General features: G+C 40.6%; 1 protein-coding gene across 1 annotated transcript; it reads left to right on the forward strand.

Annotated features, from left to right (window-relative positions):
• The first annotated feature begins 225 nt into the window (after positions 1-225).
• Positions 226-14019, forward strand: slc15a1b (solute carrier family 15 member 1b). Its single transcript, XM_089008569.1, has 23 exons — positions 226-379; positions 498-532; positions 1892-1976; positions 2351-2492; positions 2580-2699; positions 2765-2864; positions 5161-5251; positions 5339-5422; positions 5717-5799; positions 5919-6005; positions 6686-6775; positions 7095-7139; positions 7219-7251; positions 7326-7414; positions 8523-8604; positions 8688-8804; positions 8876-9016; positions 9096-9142; positions 10161-10268; positions 10363-10477; positions 10552-10689; positions 11651-11758; positions 11844-14019. The coding sequence occupies exons 1-23, from the start codon at positions 373-375 to the stop codon at positions 12084-12086; spliced, it is 2190 nt and encodes a 729-aa protein (XP_088864695.1). The 5' UTR covers positions 226-372; the 3' UTR covers positions 12087-14019.
• The last annotated feature ends 514 nt before the right edge of the window (positions 14020-14533 follow it).

The raw sequence follows: 14533 nt of genomic DNA on the forward strand, positions 1-14533 counted from the left end.
AAAAATAAATTTACCATAATTACCAAGAGTATCTCTTCTCTTGTTTGAATCGTCTGACACCATCAATCTAAATGGTGTTGCTTTTGTCATTGTAAAACTCCCTTTCTCACCATTGTTGACGACTGCCACGTATACGCACGCGCTTGCACAATTATACTGTGAATGATCGGCCAGTATATAACCGAGCTTATCTGCACATTTAGCCTTGATAACGAGCATACGCGGCTCATCCACGTGCATTTTTGAGTCTGTGACTTGCACACTGGGCATCGGCAGATGGGAAGTTATAAAAGCTTCCCGAGGTTGTTTCCACTTTAGACTTGACTTTTTAACCGGTTACGGGGTAAAAGATCTCACCGGACACATTTAGCCATGGCAGGTTAGTCAGATTTCGATGGTCACAGTGTCTATACTTGTTTTGAAAATGAATATCCTGGTTGATGTTTTGCTTGAAAACTGTTTTTTCCCCTGCCTTTCTTTGCTCTGATTGTCGACAGGAAAAGATGAACTGGGCAAGCCCAAGTCAAAAAGTGTAAGTGATCTTGTTTTGTTTTGTTTTTTAATGTTCTTCACGTTATACTCAGCAGGACAAATAAGTATGGTATTTTCCAGACTATAAGGCGCACCCCCATTGAATGGTGTATTTTCAAACTTTTTCCATGTATAAGGCACAGCGGATTTTAAAGGCAGCTTTTTTTATCTTTCAACCTCCACCCCCGCCCTTACAATTTTGCTGCTGTAGATTGCAAATTTCCCCATTGTGGGACTATTAAAGGCTTTCTGATTCTGATCATAACGTGCCACAGTAGAGGCTGATGTTACATTATGCACCCATTAGACGGACAGTGCTGCGCTAAAGGGAATGTCAACTGAACAGTCAGATGTCACCATCATTTTCTACTTTAGATGGCAAACATGAAAATAGCAATTGCAGAATAGTATAATATGTGGTTAATTTCTTCATTTTTATGAGCTCAAAAATATTGTAGGGTTTTATCGAAGTTGATCACAATACCATAATTAATATAATTTTCAAAGATTTCCAATCTTCCTCCTTCAAAACATTTAGTTTTATAAGGGGTTTTATGGAATATTTTGGCTTTAAAAGTTTCAGAAATAAATGACATTTTTTTTTGAGATACTAAATAAAAAAAACAAGCAAAAAAACCTAGAAATTTTCCGTTTCTAATTAATTAAGACAAAAAAGGAAAAATATGGCAAAATCGAGAAAAAAAATGCGCCTGGAGAAGTAATTTAAAGAGATTACTGAAATGGGACTCCATTATATACTATATATATATATATATATATATATATATATATATATATATATATATATATATATATATATATATATATATATATATATATATATATATATATATATATATATACAGTAAAGTCTCGTTATATCGATATTCTCGGGAGTCTGAAAAATATCGATATAACCGGGACTATCGATATATCCAACCCTGCGCGCATGTAATTTTCTCCTTGCGTGCATAGAAATAGTATCGTAATAAGCGATACTATCGATATAACCGATATCGATATAACGAGACTTTACTGTATATATACACACCATTTTATATATTTATTTACATTACATTTATACACATACACCATTTTATATATCTCAGCATGCACCGCACGCTACTTCTTCTACGGGTGGAAATGGAGTCGTGGCTGCTGACAGTAATTGTGAGACCTGTTGTGGCTCAGTATTACTTCACATATAAAGCGCACCCACTGGCTTATCAGGCACAGGGTCATCTTTTGAAGAAAATGAAGGCTTTTTGGTACGCGTGATAGTCTGCAAAATACAGTCTTTGTTTTCTGTGCAATGAAATCGTATCACCCGAAGACTAATAGGAATCAAAATCTTTTGCAGGCTTTGGTTTGCGGTTACCCGATTAGCATCTTTTTTATCGTGGTCAACGAATTCTGCGAGCGCTTCTCCTACTATGGCATGCGAGGTGAGCGCCCTCATTCCCAGAGGAATTCATCTCAATTCGAGTGTGCGTGGGTTCTTCTTCGGTTTCCTCCCACATTCCAAAAACATGCATGGCAGGCAGATTGAAGACTCCAAATTGTCCCTCGGTGTGAGTGTGAGAGTGACTGTTGTATGTCTTTGTGTGCCCTGCGATTGGCTTGCAACCAATTCAGAGTGTCCCCCGCCTTGTGCCCGAAGACAGCTGGGATAGGCTCCAGCACCCCCCCTCATGAGGAATAAGCGGTACGGTAAATGGATGGATGGTCAAACGTCACCTGTTGGAGGAATGATCAGATGAGATTTTCGGATGAAGCTCGTCTGCAAATTATTTGGAGTCTTCTCCCCGTTCTCCCTCAGCTGTGCTGGTGCTTTATTTTAAGTATTTTCTACGATGGGACGATGACTTATCCACTACCATCTACCACACCTTTGTCGCCCTCTGCTACCTGACCCCGATCCTCGGCGCTATCGTGGCCGATTCTTGGCTGGGCAAGTTCAAGTGGGTCTCGCGACGCCGTGTCATTTTGTCCGAAGGCAGCCGCAATACAAGAGTCCATCAATGTCTTTGCTCTGTACTTCCATGCAGGACTATCGTTTACCTGTCCATTGTGTACGCATTGGGCCAAGTGGTCTTGGCAGTCAGCGCGATTCATGACATCACAGACACCGATCATGACGGAACCCCGGACAACATGGATTTCCACGTGTAAGCGCTCAGGCACCGAGCTGGCGCCAGAGGTGAAACTTGAGCGGTGGTCTTCTTCCCCGCAGAGCTTTGTCCATGGTGGGTTTGCTTCTCATCGCCTTGGGAACAGGAGGCATTAAACCTTGCGTGGCCGCCTTTGGTGGAGACCAGTTTGAAGACCATCAGGTAGGTTGGAAGTCGACCGGAATGGTAAATCCAACTCGCAAGAGGTGGATTGCGTGTTGGATTGGTTTTCTACCTACAACAATGCAGGTAAAGCTAGCATAGGAAATGTAGTTCATTTTTTTATCCAGTAAATTGATATAGTTTATAGACATAAAAAAATACATTTTTTTAATTATCTATGTTTATTCTCTCCTTCATGAAAAATCCTTGATTACAAATCTAAATCGTATATTAAGTCTGTACAGGAAAAACAAAACATATCACGATTATTTACAGGTGTCCCTTAATGCATCACGTGCAGCGGTCAACGGCTGGGTGATAAACAATTATGGCGGCCGCAACCAACCGCGAGCTGACACCAGTAGTACAAGTAGCTTAACGAAAAACATCACTTACAAACTATACACAGTAAAACAGAAAATAAACGAAACATTACCCGTAACACAGTAAGGCACATGTGTCAAAGTCAAGGCCCGGGGGCCAAATTCGGCCCGCCACATAATTTTTTTCGGCCTGCGAAAGCAAATCAAACTTGTGAAATTCCATGATGCTTGCTAAAATCCTCACCAAAATTTCATATTTTTGGATGTAAACCACAATAAAAGTCATTATTCTTGACTTCAGATTTGAAAACTTGTCACAGTCAAGTCAGCTTTATTGTCAAATATGCTAATATGCATGACATACAGCACAGATTAAATTAATGTCCTCTCGGACCCAGCGTGCAAAGCACGTTATTCATTCATTTGTTATGCGCTCTATATGTAATATGTGGAGGGGATGAAACATTTTAATGGCTTCCCCAAATTCATAACGGCGCCCGAGAGGAAACCATAACTACAATGTGGCCCGCGGCAAAAAAAGGACTTTGACACCCCTGCAGTAAGGATAGGCAAAGTCACATTGGGTTTCGGTTTTAGAATAACTGCGGAATAAACAAAGCAATGTATTAGCAATTGAACCAGTAAAAAGTTTCACTCGGCAGAACAAATCAGGGAATTTCTTAAACACACTACATGGTAGAAAAAAACAAGTTTAATTTTGTCATAAAATGCTAAATAAATCCGGACCATCAACCACATGTGACTTCCTTGTTTGTTCTGCCTGAGCTATTGCGACAAGCTAGTGCCATATTGTGCGCTGTTGCGTCACTTACATCATAATTTAATAATCTTAATGATTTAAATTAGATGAGATAACCTTTATTGGTCTCACAATGGACAAATTTACAATTCACAGCAAAAAAAACTATGAAAGGAAAAGAATGACACTCAGTTACATATGAAACCAACATTTTGCAAAACCCCCACGCCCCAAAAAAAGAACAAAGTGCCTGCAGTGAAGCACGTGGACTTTGCATCGGTGCCGAAAATAAATTACTGAATAAATGACTAAACAAACCAATAAATAGATTAACAAATAAATAAACAAACCAATAAATAAACAACCCAATAAATCACCAAAGCACAAATAAATCAACAAACAAACTAATTAATTATTTAATAGATAAAAAAGCCAACTGCGACGCCCGAACTTTGTGTGGAGCTATTCAGAGGCTCTTTAGTTCATGGGGCAGGTCGCCAAAACATCCAAACTAAACCCTTAGATCAGGGGTGTCAAAGTCATTTTTTTGCCGCGGGCCACATTGTAGTTATGGTTTCCTCTCGAGGGCCGTTATGAATTTGGGGAACCCATTAGAATGTTTAAATCCCTTCAAATATTACATATAGAGCACACAGCAAATTAATGAATAACTCGTTTTCAAATCTGAAGTCAAGAATAATGACTTTTATTGTGGTTGACATCCAAAAATATGAAATTTTGGCTCAGGTTTTAGCAATCATCATGGAATTTAACAAGTTTGATTTGCTTTCACGGGCCGAAAAAAAATGATGTGGCGGGCCGGATTTTGCCCGCGGGCCTTGATTTTGACACCTGTGCTTCAGATGATTCTTGTGGAGACTTTAGTTAAGTGACTCCAAAAATCTCTGACTTCATCAGATTTCAAAATTTCTATTTATCATTGAGCTCTCCCCAATACTCCCAAAACATTTCATTTGACCTTTGAAAAAAAGATACAAATGGTATTGCTTTTCTGGTAACTCTGACAAATTTCCTGCAGTGTACATGTTTTCACCAAGACAAGCTATAACTATTATCTCCTTAAGGCACTTATCTGATGCTTCTCAGCAATTTTCACCCACGAGCATTGTCCAGGGCCGAGTACAAAGATGACTGTGGGTTGCGTAAGAAGGCTTCTTAAGCTTTTTATTTTTCAACATCTCGTCCCCGACAGGAGAAACAGAGGAGCACATTTTTTTCCATTTTCTACCTGTCCATTAACGCAGGAAGCCTCCTGTCCACCGTCATCACCCCCATCCTCAGAGGTATTTGCCTCGACATCGGTATTAAAAAAAAAAAAAAACATGACCAAATGAAAGACGAGCTGTGATCATGTTTTTTTTGCCTTCCAGCCCAGGATTGCGGCATCCACAGCCAGCAGAAATGTTACTCTTTGGCTTTTGGCGTCCCCGCAGCCCTCATGGTCGTCGCACTGAGTAAGTTCCTTTGCTTTGCTAGAGTTGGTTTACGAACGATGTTAAGGGTTCCTCCATATAGTTGGAAAGTATATAAGGATGCCAATGGCAATTTGGGTCAATACTGAATTATTTATAGGTACCAATTACATTGTCAACATATTTTCTCTTCCCAATTGCAAATATTTAATTCACCCTTTTTGAACCCACAGAACAATTTCCGACACAATAGGAGGAAAAACGTTTTGTTAAAAACTTTCCGGAGTAACTCAGCGTCAATTGTACTTTTTTCCATCCGTGTGTGTGTGTGTGCAGTTGTGTTTATTGTGGGAAGTCAAATGTACAACAAGACTGCTCCTCAGGGAAACATCATGGTGAAAGTTTGTAAATGCATTGGGGTAGGTGCATCATCACTGTTTGGCTTATGTGGTTCACCAGCCAAAAAATTAAAATACATAAATACAGATAAATTGTCTCTCTTCTGAAACGGACATGAAATTGTTTTCTCTTGCTGCAGTTTGCAATCAGCAACCGCTTCAGGCATCGTCATTCAGCCTACCCGAAAAGACAGCACTGGATGGACTGGGCTGAAGAAAGATATGACGTAAGATCGCCTGCAAAAAAAAACCCAACAAACTCCGGGAAATTGTGTCTGAAAGACGAGCCCCCCCCGCCTCCCCCAAAAAAACATCCATCCATTCTCTGTTTTGCTTATGCAAGTGATGACAACAATAGACGGGGTGTATATGTTTGTAACCCCAGGTGGCTTGGTGGTGCACACACCAGAATCATTTTTTTACACTCAATGTATGTAATTCATCAATTCTTTATTGCTTACTTATTGAATTCCTTTATTTTTATTGTGTTTTTCAATCGAGAACAGTATTATCGATAGATTATTTATTTAAAAAACATAACTTAATCATATTTTCTTTGGGTGTATTTTTATCCAAAGCCACCATGGCACTGTACTCGGAAGCAGTGATGGGCAAGTGAAGCTTCATGAAGCACCTGTGATAGTTTTTGATTCATCCAGATGGCACTCTTGGTGGATTTGTTAAACATTTCCTTTGCACTAACCATCATATTGAAACCAAGAGCACCACCTAGAGTTAAAAACTATCACAAGTGATTCATGAAGCTTCATTTTGCCATCAATGCTCAAGATCCCATTTACCATCTGACTAGACAGAAAAATAAATCAGCTGACTCAAAGTGGGTGACTAATTTTTTTTTCTTAATCATAACATGCAATAACAACAGAATTTCTCCCACTCGTTGTAGAAACTCTTAATTGCCCAGGTGAAGATGGTGATTAAGGTGCTGTTCCTCTACATCCCCCTGCCAATGTTCTGGGCTCTCTTTGACCAGCAGGTGAGTCACCAAACGCCCGCTGATCCCACCTTATTGTCATCTTCTTTGTGTATGTAGGGTCGTGATAGGAAAACAAAGCTTCACGATGCACTTGTGATATTTTTTTACTCCTCCATATGGTTGTCTTAGTTTAAATATGAAGATTAGTGCAAAGAAAATGGCTGAAAAATCCACTGCGTCTTTAAACCAAGAGTGCCATTTAGAGGAGTCCAAAACTATCACAAGTGCTACATGAAGTCACTTGCCCATCACAAATTAAGGGAATAAAACACAGCCAAGGCGGTTTTGCCTCAAGAAAAGCTGTCTCTCTCCTCCACAGGGATCAAGATGGACCCTCCAGGCGACGACCATGGACGGTGACTTTGTAAGTCGTGAGTGATCAGAATCTCCCGCTGGGAAGTTTCCCAAAACCGATGCTGACAATCACTTAATGATTTCAACAGGGAATCCTCATCATCCAGCCCGACCAGATGCAGGTGAGCTCTTTTGTCAACAATTGGCGTTGGGATCTTGTGGGATAAATCGAGCAAGTCACATTGCGGCCCTCCAGACGGTCAACCCCATCTTGATCCTGATTCTGGTTCCGTTTGTGGATAGTCTGGTCTACCCGCTCATCTCTAAGTGCAAGTTGAATTTCAGGTGAGTGTCATGTTCAATACTTGACGTCCTTGCGCTTTTTTTCCTGCTCCCTGCTTGATGAGTCTCCAAGGGGTCCTCGGTGAATAGTAGAGTTTCTTTCTGACATTATTTGTGCATTCACAGTGCAGAATTTGTAACCTCAAAAGGTCGTGCAGCAGTGCTCTACCAAACCATGTACCCACTTCATATTTGCAGGCGAACGAAAATCCACTAAGCAGCTCTTAAAATATTCCAACTACTATTTATTGGTTAACGGCATTACAAAAATGGTCGCAAAGCACGCCCGCAGATTCATCAAAAAAATGTATTCTTAAAAAAGTAGATTTCATATTATGGTTAACCACTGAAAAATTATTATATTGGAGAGGAATAATTGCTGAAAACATGATAAATCGTGGAGCCTTTTTTATTTTTCGTGTGTGTGTGTGTGTTTGTGTGGCTGAAACAGTGTCGCGCAACCATTGCAGTCAGCTATAGCTCTATACATGTACACCAACCAAATATGCATCTTTGTTTTCGATCAGTGTGTCAAACTCATTTTTTATCGCGGATCAACACCCTCATTACCGATGCACACCCGCATGCCATGGTGAGCAACATCCAAAACATCACCGAACAGAAATGAAACAGAAAAAAGTAACCCTGTTACCAGCATCATTTTCTCCATCTTACGGGAGATGTGATCAGTTAGCATTGCAGCTAATTTAAATTAGCATTGCGGCTAGTGATGAGAAAATGAAGCTTCATGAAGCACTTGTGATGTTTTTGACTCCTCTAGATGGTGCTCTTAAATATGAACGCCAGTGCAAAGGAAGTACATATCTTAAAAATCCAATGCATCTTTAAACCAAGAGTGCCATCCAGAGGAGTCAAAAACTACCACAAATCACAAGTGCTTCATGAAGCTTCAATTGCCTATCACTACTTCCCACCTCAATGACAGACGTTAGACTTTAAAAGTTCAATATAACTGAACTGTCCTGAGCTGAGGAGGCTAAGTACCACGCTTCCCGACACTCCGCTTTGAGAATCCCTCTTTGAGCTGGTTCGTGGCCGTAAACAGTCAAACTTGATTGCAATTCATTTGCGTACACATGCTGTCTTGCAGCCCGTTGAAGAGGATGACGACGGGGATGTTCCTTGCCGCGTTGGCTTTTGTCGCCGCAGGCCTTGTTCAGATCCAGATTGATGTGAGTGTGACACCCGTAGAAACGTCGGCTCGCAACGGATAGTCGGTGACATTTTTTTTAATGACCTTTGACTCTGCTTTTAGCAAACCCTGCCCACCTTTCCGTTAAGCACTCAGAGTCAAGTGAAGTTTCTCAACATGCTCGACAAGCCATTAGACGTCAAGGCCGGTTCGCATTCATTTAAACTGGAGGCTTTCATGGTAAATCAGCAGCACGAACGACATGATCCACTCACGTCACGCGTCCGACCGATTCATTTTTCTTTCAACAGGCCAATGACGACTACCTGACCTTTGATGACTCGTTCTTTCTGGAACTTGGCCCCGGCGCAGTTTTTCCCATCACTTTGAATGACGCGTCTCGAAATACTGCGGTGATCCTTCAAGATGGGCCTATGCCCAGACCGATAGTGGTAAGGAAGGCTTCTGGATGAGGGCAAAGAAACATGTCACTAACGTGAATCTCTAACTTGAAACTTCTCCTATCTGTAGTTTGATGACATCACCGCCAAACCGGAACAGGGCGCCAATGCTATAAGGCAAGTTCATCATTTCAATTTGAGAATATAAATCTATTCTTGCACGATATGATGCTTTGGATTAAAACAGTTTTCATACCTGGGGCGCACTGCATTATAAGGCGCATTGAGTAGCAGCCACAATAGCGGCTGCAATTGCGCGATACACCCACTAGAGGGTGCTATGCTAAGGGGAGTAAAATACAATACGGCTTCGTTCATATAGTGCAAGGGTGTCAAAGTCATTTCATGCCGCAGGCCACATTGCGGTTACGATTTCCTCTCTTGGGCCGTTTTGAATTTGGGGAAGCCATGAGAATGTTTAATCCCCTCCACATATTACACAACAAATTAATCAATAACTCGTTTTCACATTTGAAGTAAAAACTAATGACTGTTACTGTGGTTTAGATACAACAATTGGAAATTTTGGTTCAGACTTTAGCAAGTATCATGGAATTTCACAGGGTTGATTTGCTTTCGCGGGCTGAATAAAATTATAAGGTGGGCCAGATTGGGCCCCCGGGCCTTGACTTTGACATCTCCGATATAGTGCCTTCCCAACTGCTGCTACTCTAACAAAGCTATGAGGACTGGTCACATACCTGGATTTACAAATAGAAATGACATTAAAAATACAATAAATGAGAGATAAAAGTTATGAAGATAACACAGACTTTATGGACTGACATCTCCAAGGGGCTAAATATCATAAATAAATGTTGCTTGTCTCCTTCTTCCTTTGTTAAGTGAGTCGTTGACTATGCTTTTTGTGTTATCTTCATTTGATAATGGCTACAGCAAGGTCACAAAGTCGTTGTCAATTCCTGTCAGGCGGAAAGAACCATTTGAGATTACAATTGGTTCCTACTCATAATCACTAATTGATAGCCTAGGAACACTAAGAGACGGGAACTAACACCCTATAAAAGGCGTATCGGATTTTAGAGCGAACTTTTGGGTTTTGGGAAAATTGACAGTGCGGATAAATCCGATAATCATATTGCCCTGTTGTAAGGAATATTTTCTCCTTCTGCAGATTTTTCAATGGCCTCAGCTCTACTTTGAACATAACGGTCGGTAATTTGGACTTCAAGGGTGTGAGTGCATCAAACATGTCAACGTATTTGGCAATACCGCACGGGAAGTACGTGAGGAGTTTTTTAACTTCTGTTGTTTTCCGCTCCTGTGCGCCAGTAAAAAAAAAAACGTCCTGACTCTTGCGATCTTGACACAATCAGTGCACAGTTCCTGATCGAGAACAGTACAGGAGGCCAGTGCGTATACAACCAGGAACTTGGCTTCGGCAGCTCTTACACCTTGGTCATCCCACCCACTTTCACATTTGGACCAAATGTAAGAGAACATTGACTTACGTTCATTTCTGCAGCAAGGATGTCCAATCACAATGATTTGTCGGTTTCCTCCAGTGTCACCAGGACATCCGTCAAGTCAATGACATCCGACCAAACTCGGTCCACATGGCCTGGCAGATTCCTCAGTACTTCCTCATCACGGCAGGAGAAGTGGTCTTTTCTGTTACAGGCCTGGAATTCTCCTACTCGCAGGTATTCTTTTAATGTATTTTCGACAGCTGTCAACTTCCAATTTCTTTTGGATTTTAAATGTTGCATTTAATAGAGGAACGTATGTAAAAGGCATGCTGTTCTTGACGGTTGCTGTTTCTGTATTTAACACACACAAGACGTGTTAAGTTGTATTAGCTTAGATACCATTCACTGTTTGAACGTTTTAAATGGATTGTCGATTGTGTACAGTAGCACCTCTATTTACAAAATTATTGTGTTCTGGAAGAAATTTCATCACTAGAAATTTTGTAAGTAGAGACATCTTTTCCATGTAAATGCCCTAATCCGGTTTGAGCAATTCAAAAATTCATATATAAATGTTTGATGAAGAAAAAGATCAAAATATGAAACAAATATGCAATATACAATTAGATTATTGCACGATAAATGAGGTTTGTGCATAATGTAAAAAAAAAGAATAGAGTCAAGAATAAAACTGATGGTAATTTAACTTTTAACGAGTGATGGTCAAATGAAGCTCCATGAAGCACTGATAGTTTTTGACTCTTCTAGATGGCAGTCTTAGTTTAAATATGCAATGGATTTTTAAGACATTTCCTTTGCACTAACCTTCATATTTAGACCAAGAGTATCATCTGGAGGAGTCAAAAATATCACAAATGCTTCATGAAGCTTCATTTTCCCATCACTACTTTAACTGCATTTTCTTTTTTTGTTTTAATTTGGGCTTTCTTTAGTCCATGTAGGAGCCAAAAATATCACAAATGATTCATGAAGATTCGTTTTCCCATCGACTATCAACCCATTCTGTATTTTTACCTTTTGTATCTTGAAATTTCTTTTGTAACATGAGGCAATATTTTCCTGTTGAGGCATTTAGTGACTTGAACATTTCGTGTAAAGAGACGTTCGTAAGTAGAGCGAGCAATGTATTGTTGTTCCAACAAGTCACTATGTCCAACCTGTAACTTCTTCCCAGGCACCCAGCAACATGAAATCAGTCCTGCAGGCCGGTTGGCTGTTAACAGTTGCTGTCGGTAATATCATCGTGCTCATTGTTGCCGAGGCAGCAACACTTGAAGATCAGGTGGGTGCTCTTCCAACGCCAAAAAAGAAACAATTGTGACAATGATAACTAGAATACTGATCACATTGATCATTGTATTCATCAGTGGGCCGAGTACATTCTCTTTGCGTCCTTGCTGGTGGGGGTATGCATCACCTTTGCCCTCATGGCCTATTTCTACACATACACCGAACCGACCAAGATCGAAGCTCACTTCCAAGAGATGGAGACCAATGAGAAGCGTAAGAACATGCAACACGGAAATGACGCATTTGAGCGCCGCAACAAAGAAAAACACTACGGTTCCAGTTCGGATGAAGCGGAAGAACGCACACATACCAAGTTGTAAAAAAAAACAAAGAGGAAAAAATAGAGACTCAGATAGAGAGTATTTACCTTTGTATTGAAACGCTGCAGGTTCTGTTGTTTCTTTGCCATTTGTGGAATGTCGAAAATGACTTTGGTAACATGATTTGCAAATTTGCAGGAGGTCGGGTGTTCCGTGCGGGTGTATTGAGTGCATCGTAGTTTGTCCTGTTACTGTAAATTCATGATCAAATGGCTTATTTTGCACTTTGTGGCGGCAATTTATCATTTTTTTGTGTGTTTTTGTTTCATATGTGTCGTGAAAAAAAAGTTTTCTCTCGTCTTTTGTGAGTATAAATAGCATAGCTTGATTTCTCCCCACTCTCCCCTTATATGACATTGATTTTTTAAGCCTTAAATCAATTTGTGATGCATTTTTATTTGATGTCCTCAGCATGAGGGCAACATGTTGCAGTGTGTCTGGCTCGCAATCACCGTCGGGGCTCGGTTGACTGGAATGAGGTGCTAGACCGACTCAGGCACACCCACAAAATATGAGGAATTAGAAACAAGTATGCATTAATGTGAATGTAAGTGAAAATCTAATGGGGAAAAAACTGTTGAACAGAAAAAAAATGCAATACATTTGGCGTGGAATTCTAGGACCCTAAATTGGGAGAATGGTGACCAAGAGTTCAGCAAAAAACAAAACAAAACGAAAAAAAACAAAAACCAATGGGCACTACTTCGTTTTAGTGCCAGCGCAAGTCTAGTTTAACCCATTTGCGATGATGTTGCGTCTCCATGGGCGGCCATACGCTCCTCCCCTTGGTATAATTTTTCGAGCACTCATGGGGCATCAAGGACAAAGATGAGTGATGGGCAAGTGAAGCTTCTGAAGCATTTGTGATAGTTTATGACTCTCCATGGCACTCTTGGTTTGAAGATGCAAGACTCCTCTCTTGCCACGCCCATGTCAAATACGCGAATTAGTATGAAAAGGGGATGTCGGTGGGAATTGTCACACAGCATGAGGAGATCATCACATTATTAAAGAATGAGTCACTAATGAAAAAAGCAAACGTCAAGGCTGAGCTGCAGATGCTTGTAGACACAGATGCTGCCCCCCCCCCAAAAAAAAATATTTTTGGTGCGCCATCCTTTGAGAGTCAACAACAAGCATCATGGCAAAGATCTGCTTTGAATGTCCGCAGATGGAAGCAGCATCAGCATGGTTAGCGCGCCGACCTCGCGGTGCAGAAGTGGAGGGTTTGATTCCAGATCTGGTATCACCATGTAGAGTTTGAATTTTCTCTTCATGCCCACTTGGCTTTTCTTTGGGTACTTCGGAAGCCCTCCGACCCTTGTGAGGATAAAGTGAATCGGAAAATGAGTGGTCCACCATTGCCCTGGAGCATCGCAATCATTTCCGTCTTGATACAGTTGCACAATAAAGCTAAAAGAGAGCATGCACTACATTTTTGTATGTAGATGAGACCCTGGTTCTAAACTCAGCCCCCCCCACCCCCCACACGTTTTGCATTTGCACTGGTGTCATTTGACAAATACAAAATAAACAAATAAAGATTGTTGACTTCCCACAGCAAGCGCATTCCAAAATGGCGGCCATGAACTCCTTTCAAATGGGCCTTGTTGATGGAGTCAGCTAAGTAATTTATGAGCGCTTCAATGTATCTGCTTCCCTGACTCAAGTGGACTCTAATCGGATTTTTATTTCCCTGAGGAAGAATGACGGGCCACTCAGCACATTTACAGTGATAGATGATGACGCTCAGAAGGTTGAGGTTTGCTTTCCACTTATTAGGACATCCGCCTTGGTGACACCAACAGCCCACTTGTCATAGGTTGTGTTATAGAAATAATAAAGTGGTTTCTAACCTATGACTCATGTTCAGTCAAATTCCTGTGTATTTGCTGCATTTGAAAATTTGCATTGTTACATTGTTCCTTCCCTGTGGTGATGGGCAAGTGAAGCTTCATGAAACACTTGTGATAGCTTTTGACTAAATGGTACTCTTGGTTTAAAGATGCAATGGATTTTTATGACATTTGCTTTGCACTAACCTTCATATTTAAACCAAGAGCACTATCTGAACTAATCAAAAAAATATCACAAGTGCTTCATGAAGCTTCGTTTTCCCATCATTACTTCCCAGTGTCAAACTGCGCACAGAGAGGCATGAAGACATCTGGAAAATATTTGAGGGGGAAAAAAATCAGTTCAGTTGTATTTCTTTGTGTAGCATTATCAAAAACAATATCGATGAAGGGCATGACCAGAGTCCCAAGAGGATACAAAATATGGGATGATACATAATGTGTTTATCTGGCTTCTCTCTGGTTTGTATTTGGTAGTTCCACGCTCCGGTTATCCAAATTTTCCTTTCCAGCATTTGCATAGTGCAGCCGTGTGACCTTGAAAGCGTAGAACGCGACATTTTATATATATATATATTAAATAATGGTAAC

The sequence above is a fragment of the Hippocampus bargibanti genome, linkage group LG01 (assembly GCF_051943395.1).
Source record: "Hippocampus bargibanti isolate YZ-2025 linkage group LG01, ASM5194339v1, whole genome shotgun sequence".
Lineage (NCBI taxonomy): Eukaryota > Metazoa > Chordata > Actinopteri > Syngnathiformes > Syngnathidae > Hippocampus > Hippocampus bargibanti.

Coding starts and splice junctions, on each gene's coding strand:
- slc15a1b (XM_089008569.1), top strand. Junction 9,143..10,160: donor CAGGGCGCCAATGCTATAAG/GCAAGTTCATCA, acceptor CTCCTTCTGCAG/ATTTTTCAATGGCCTCAGCT. Junction 10,690..11,650: donor TGGAATTCTCCTACTCGCAG/GTATTCTTTTAA, acceptor ACTTCTTCCCAG/GCACCCAGCAACATGAAATC.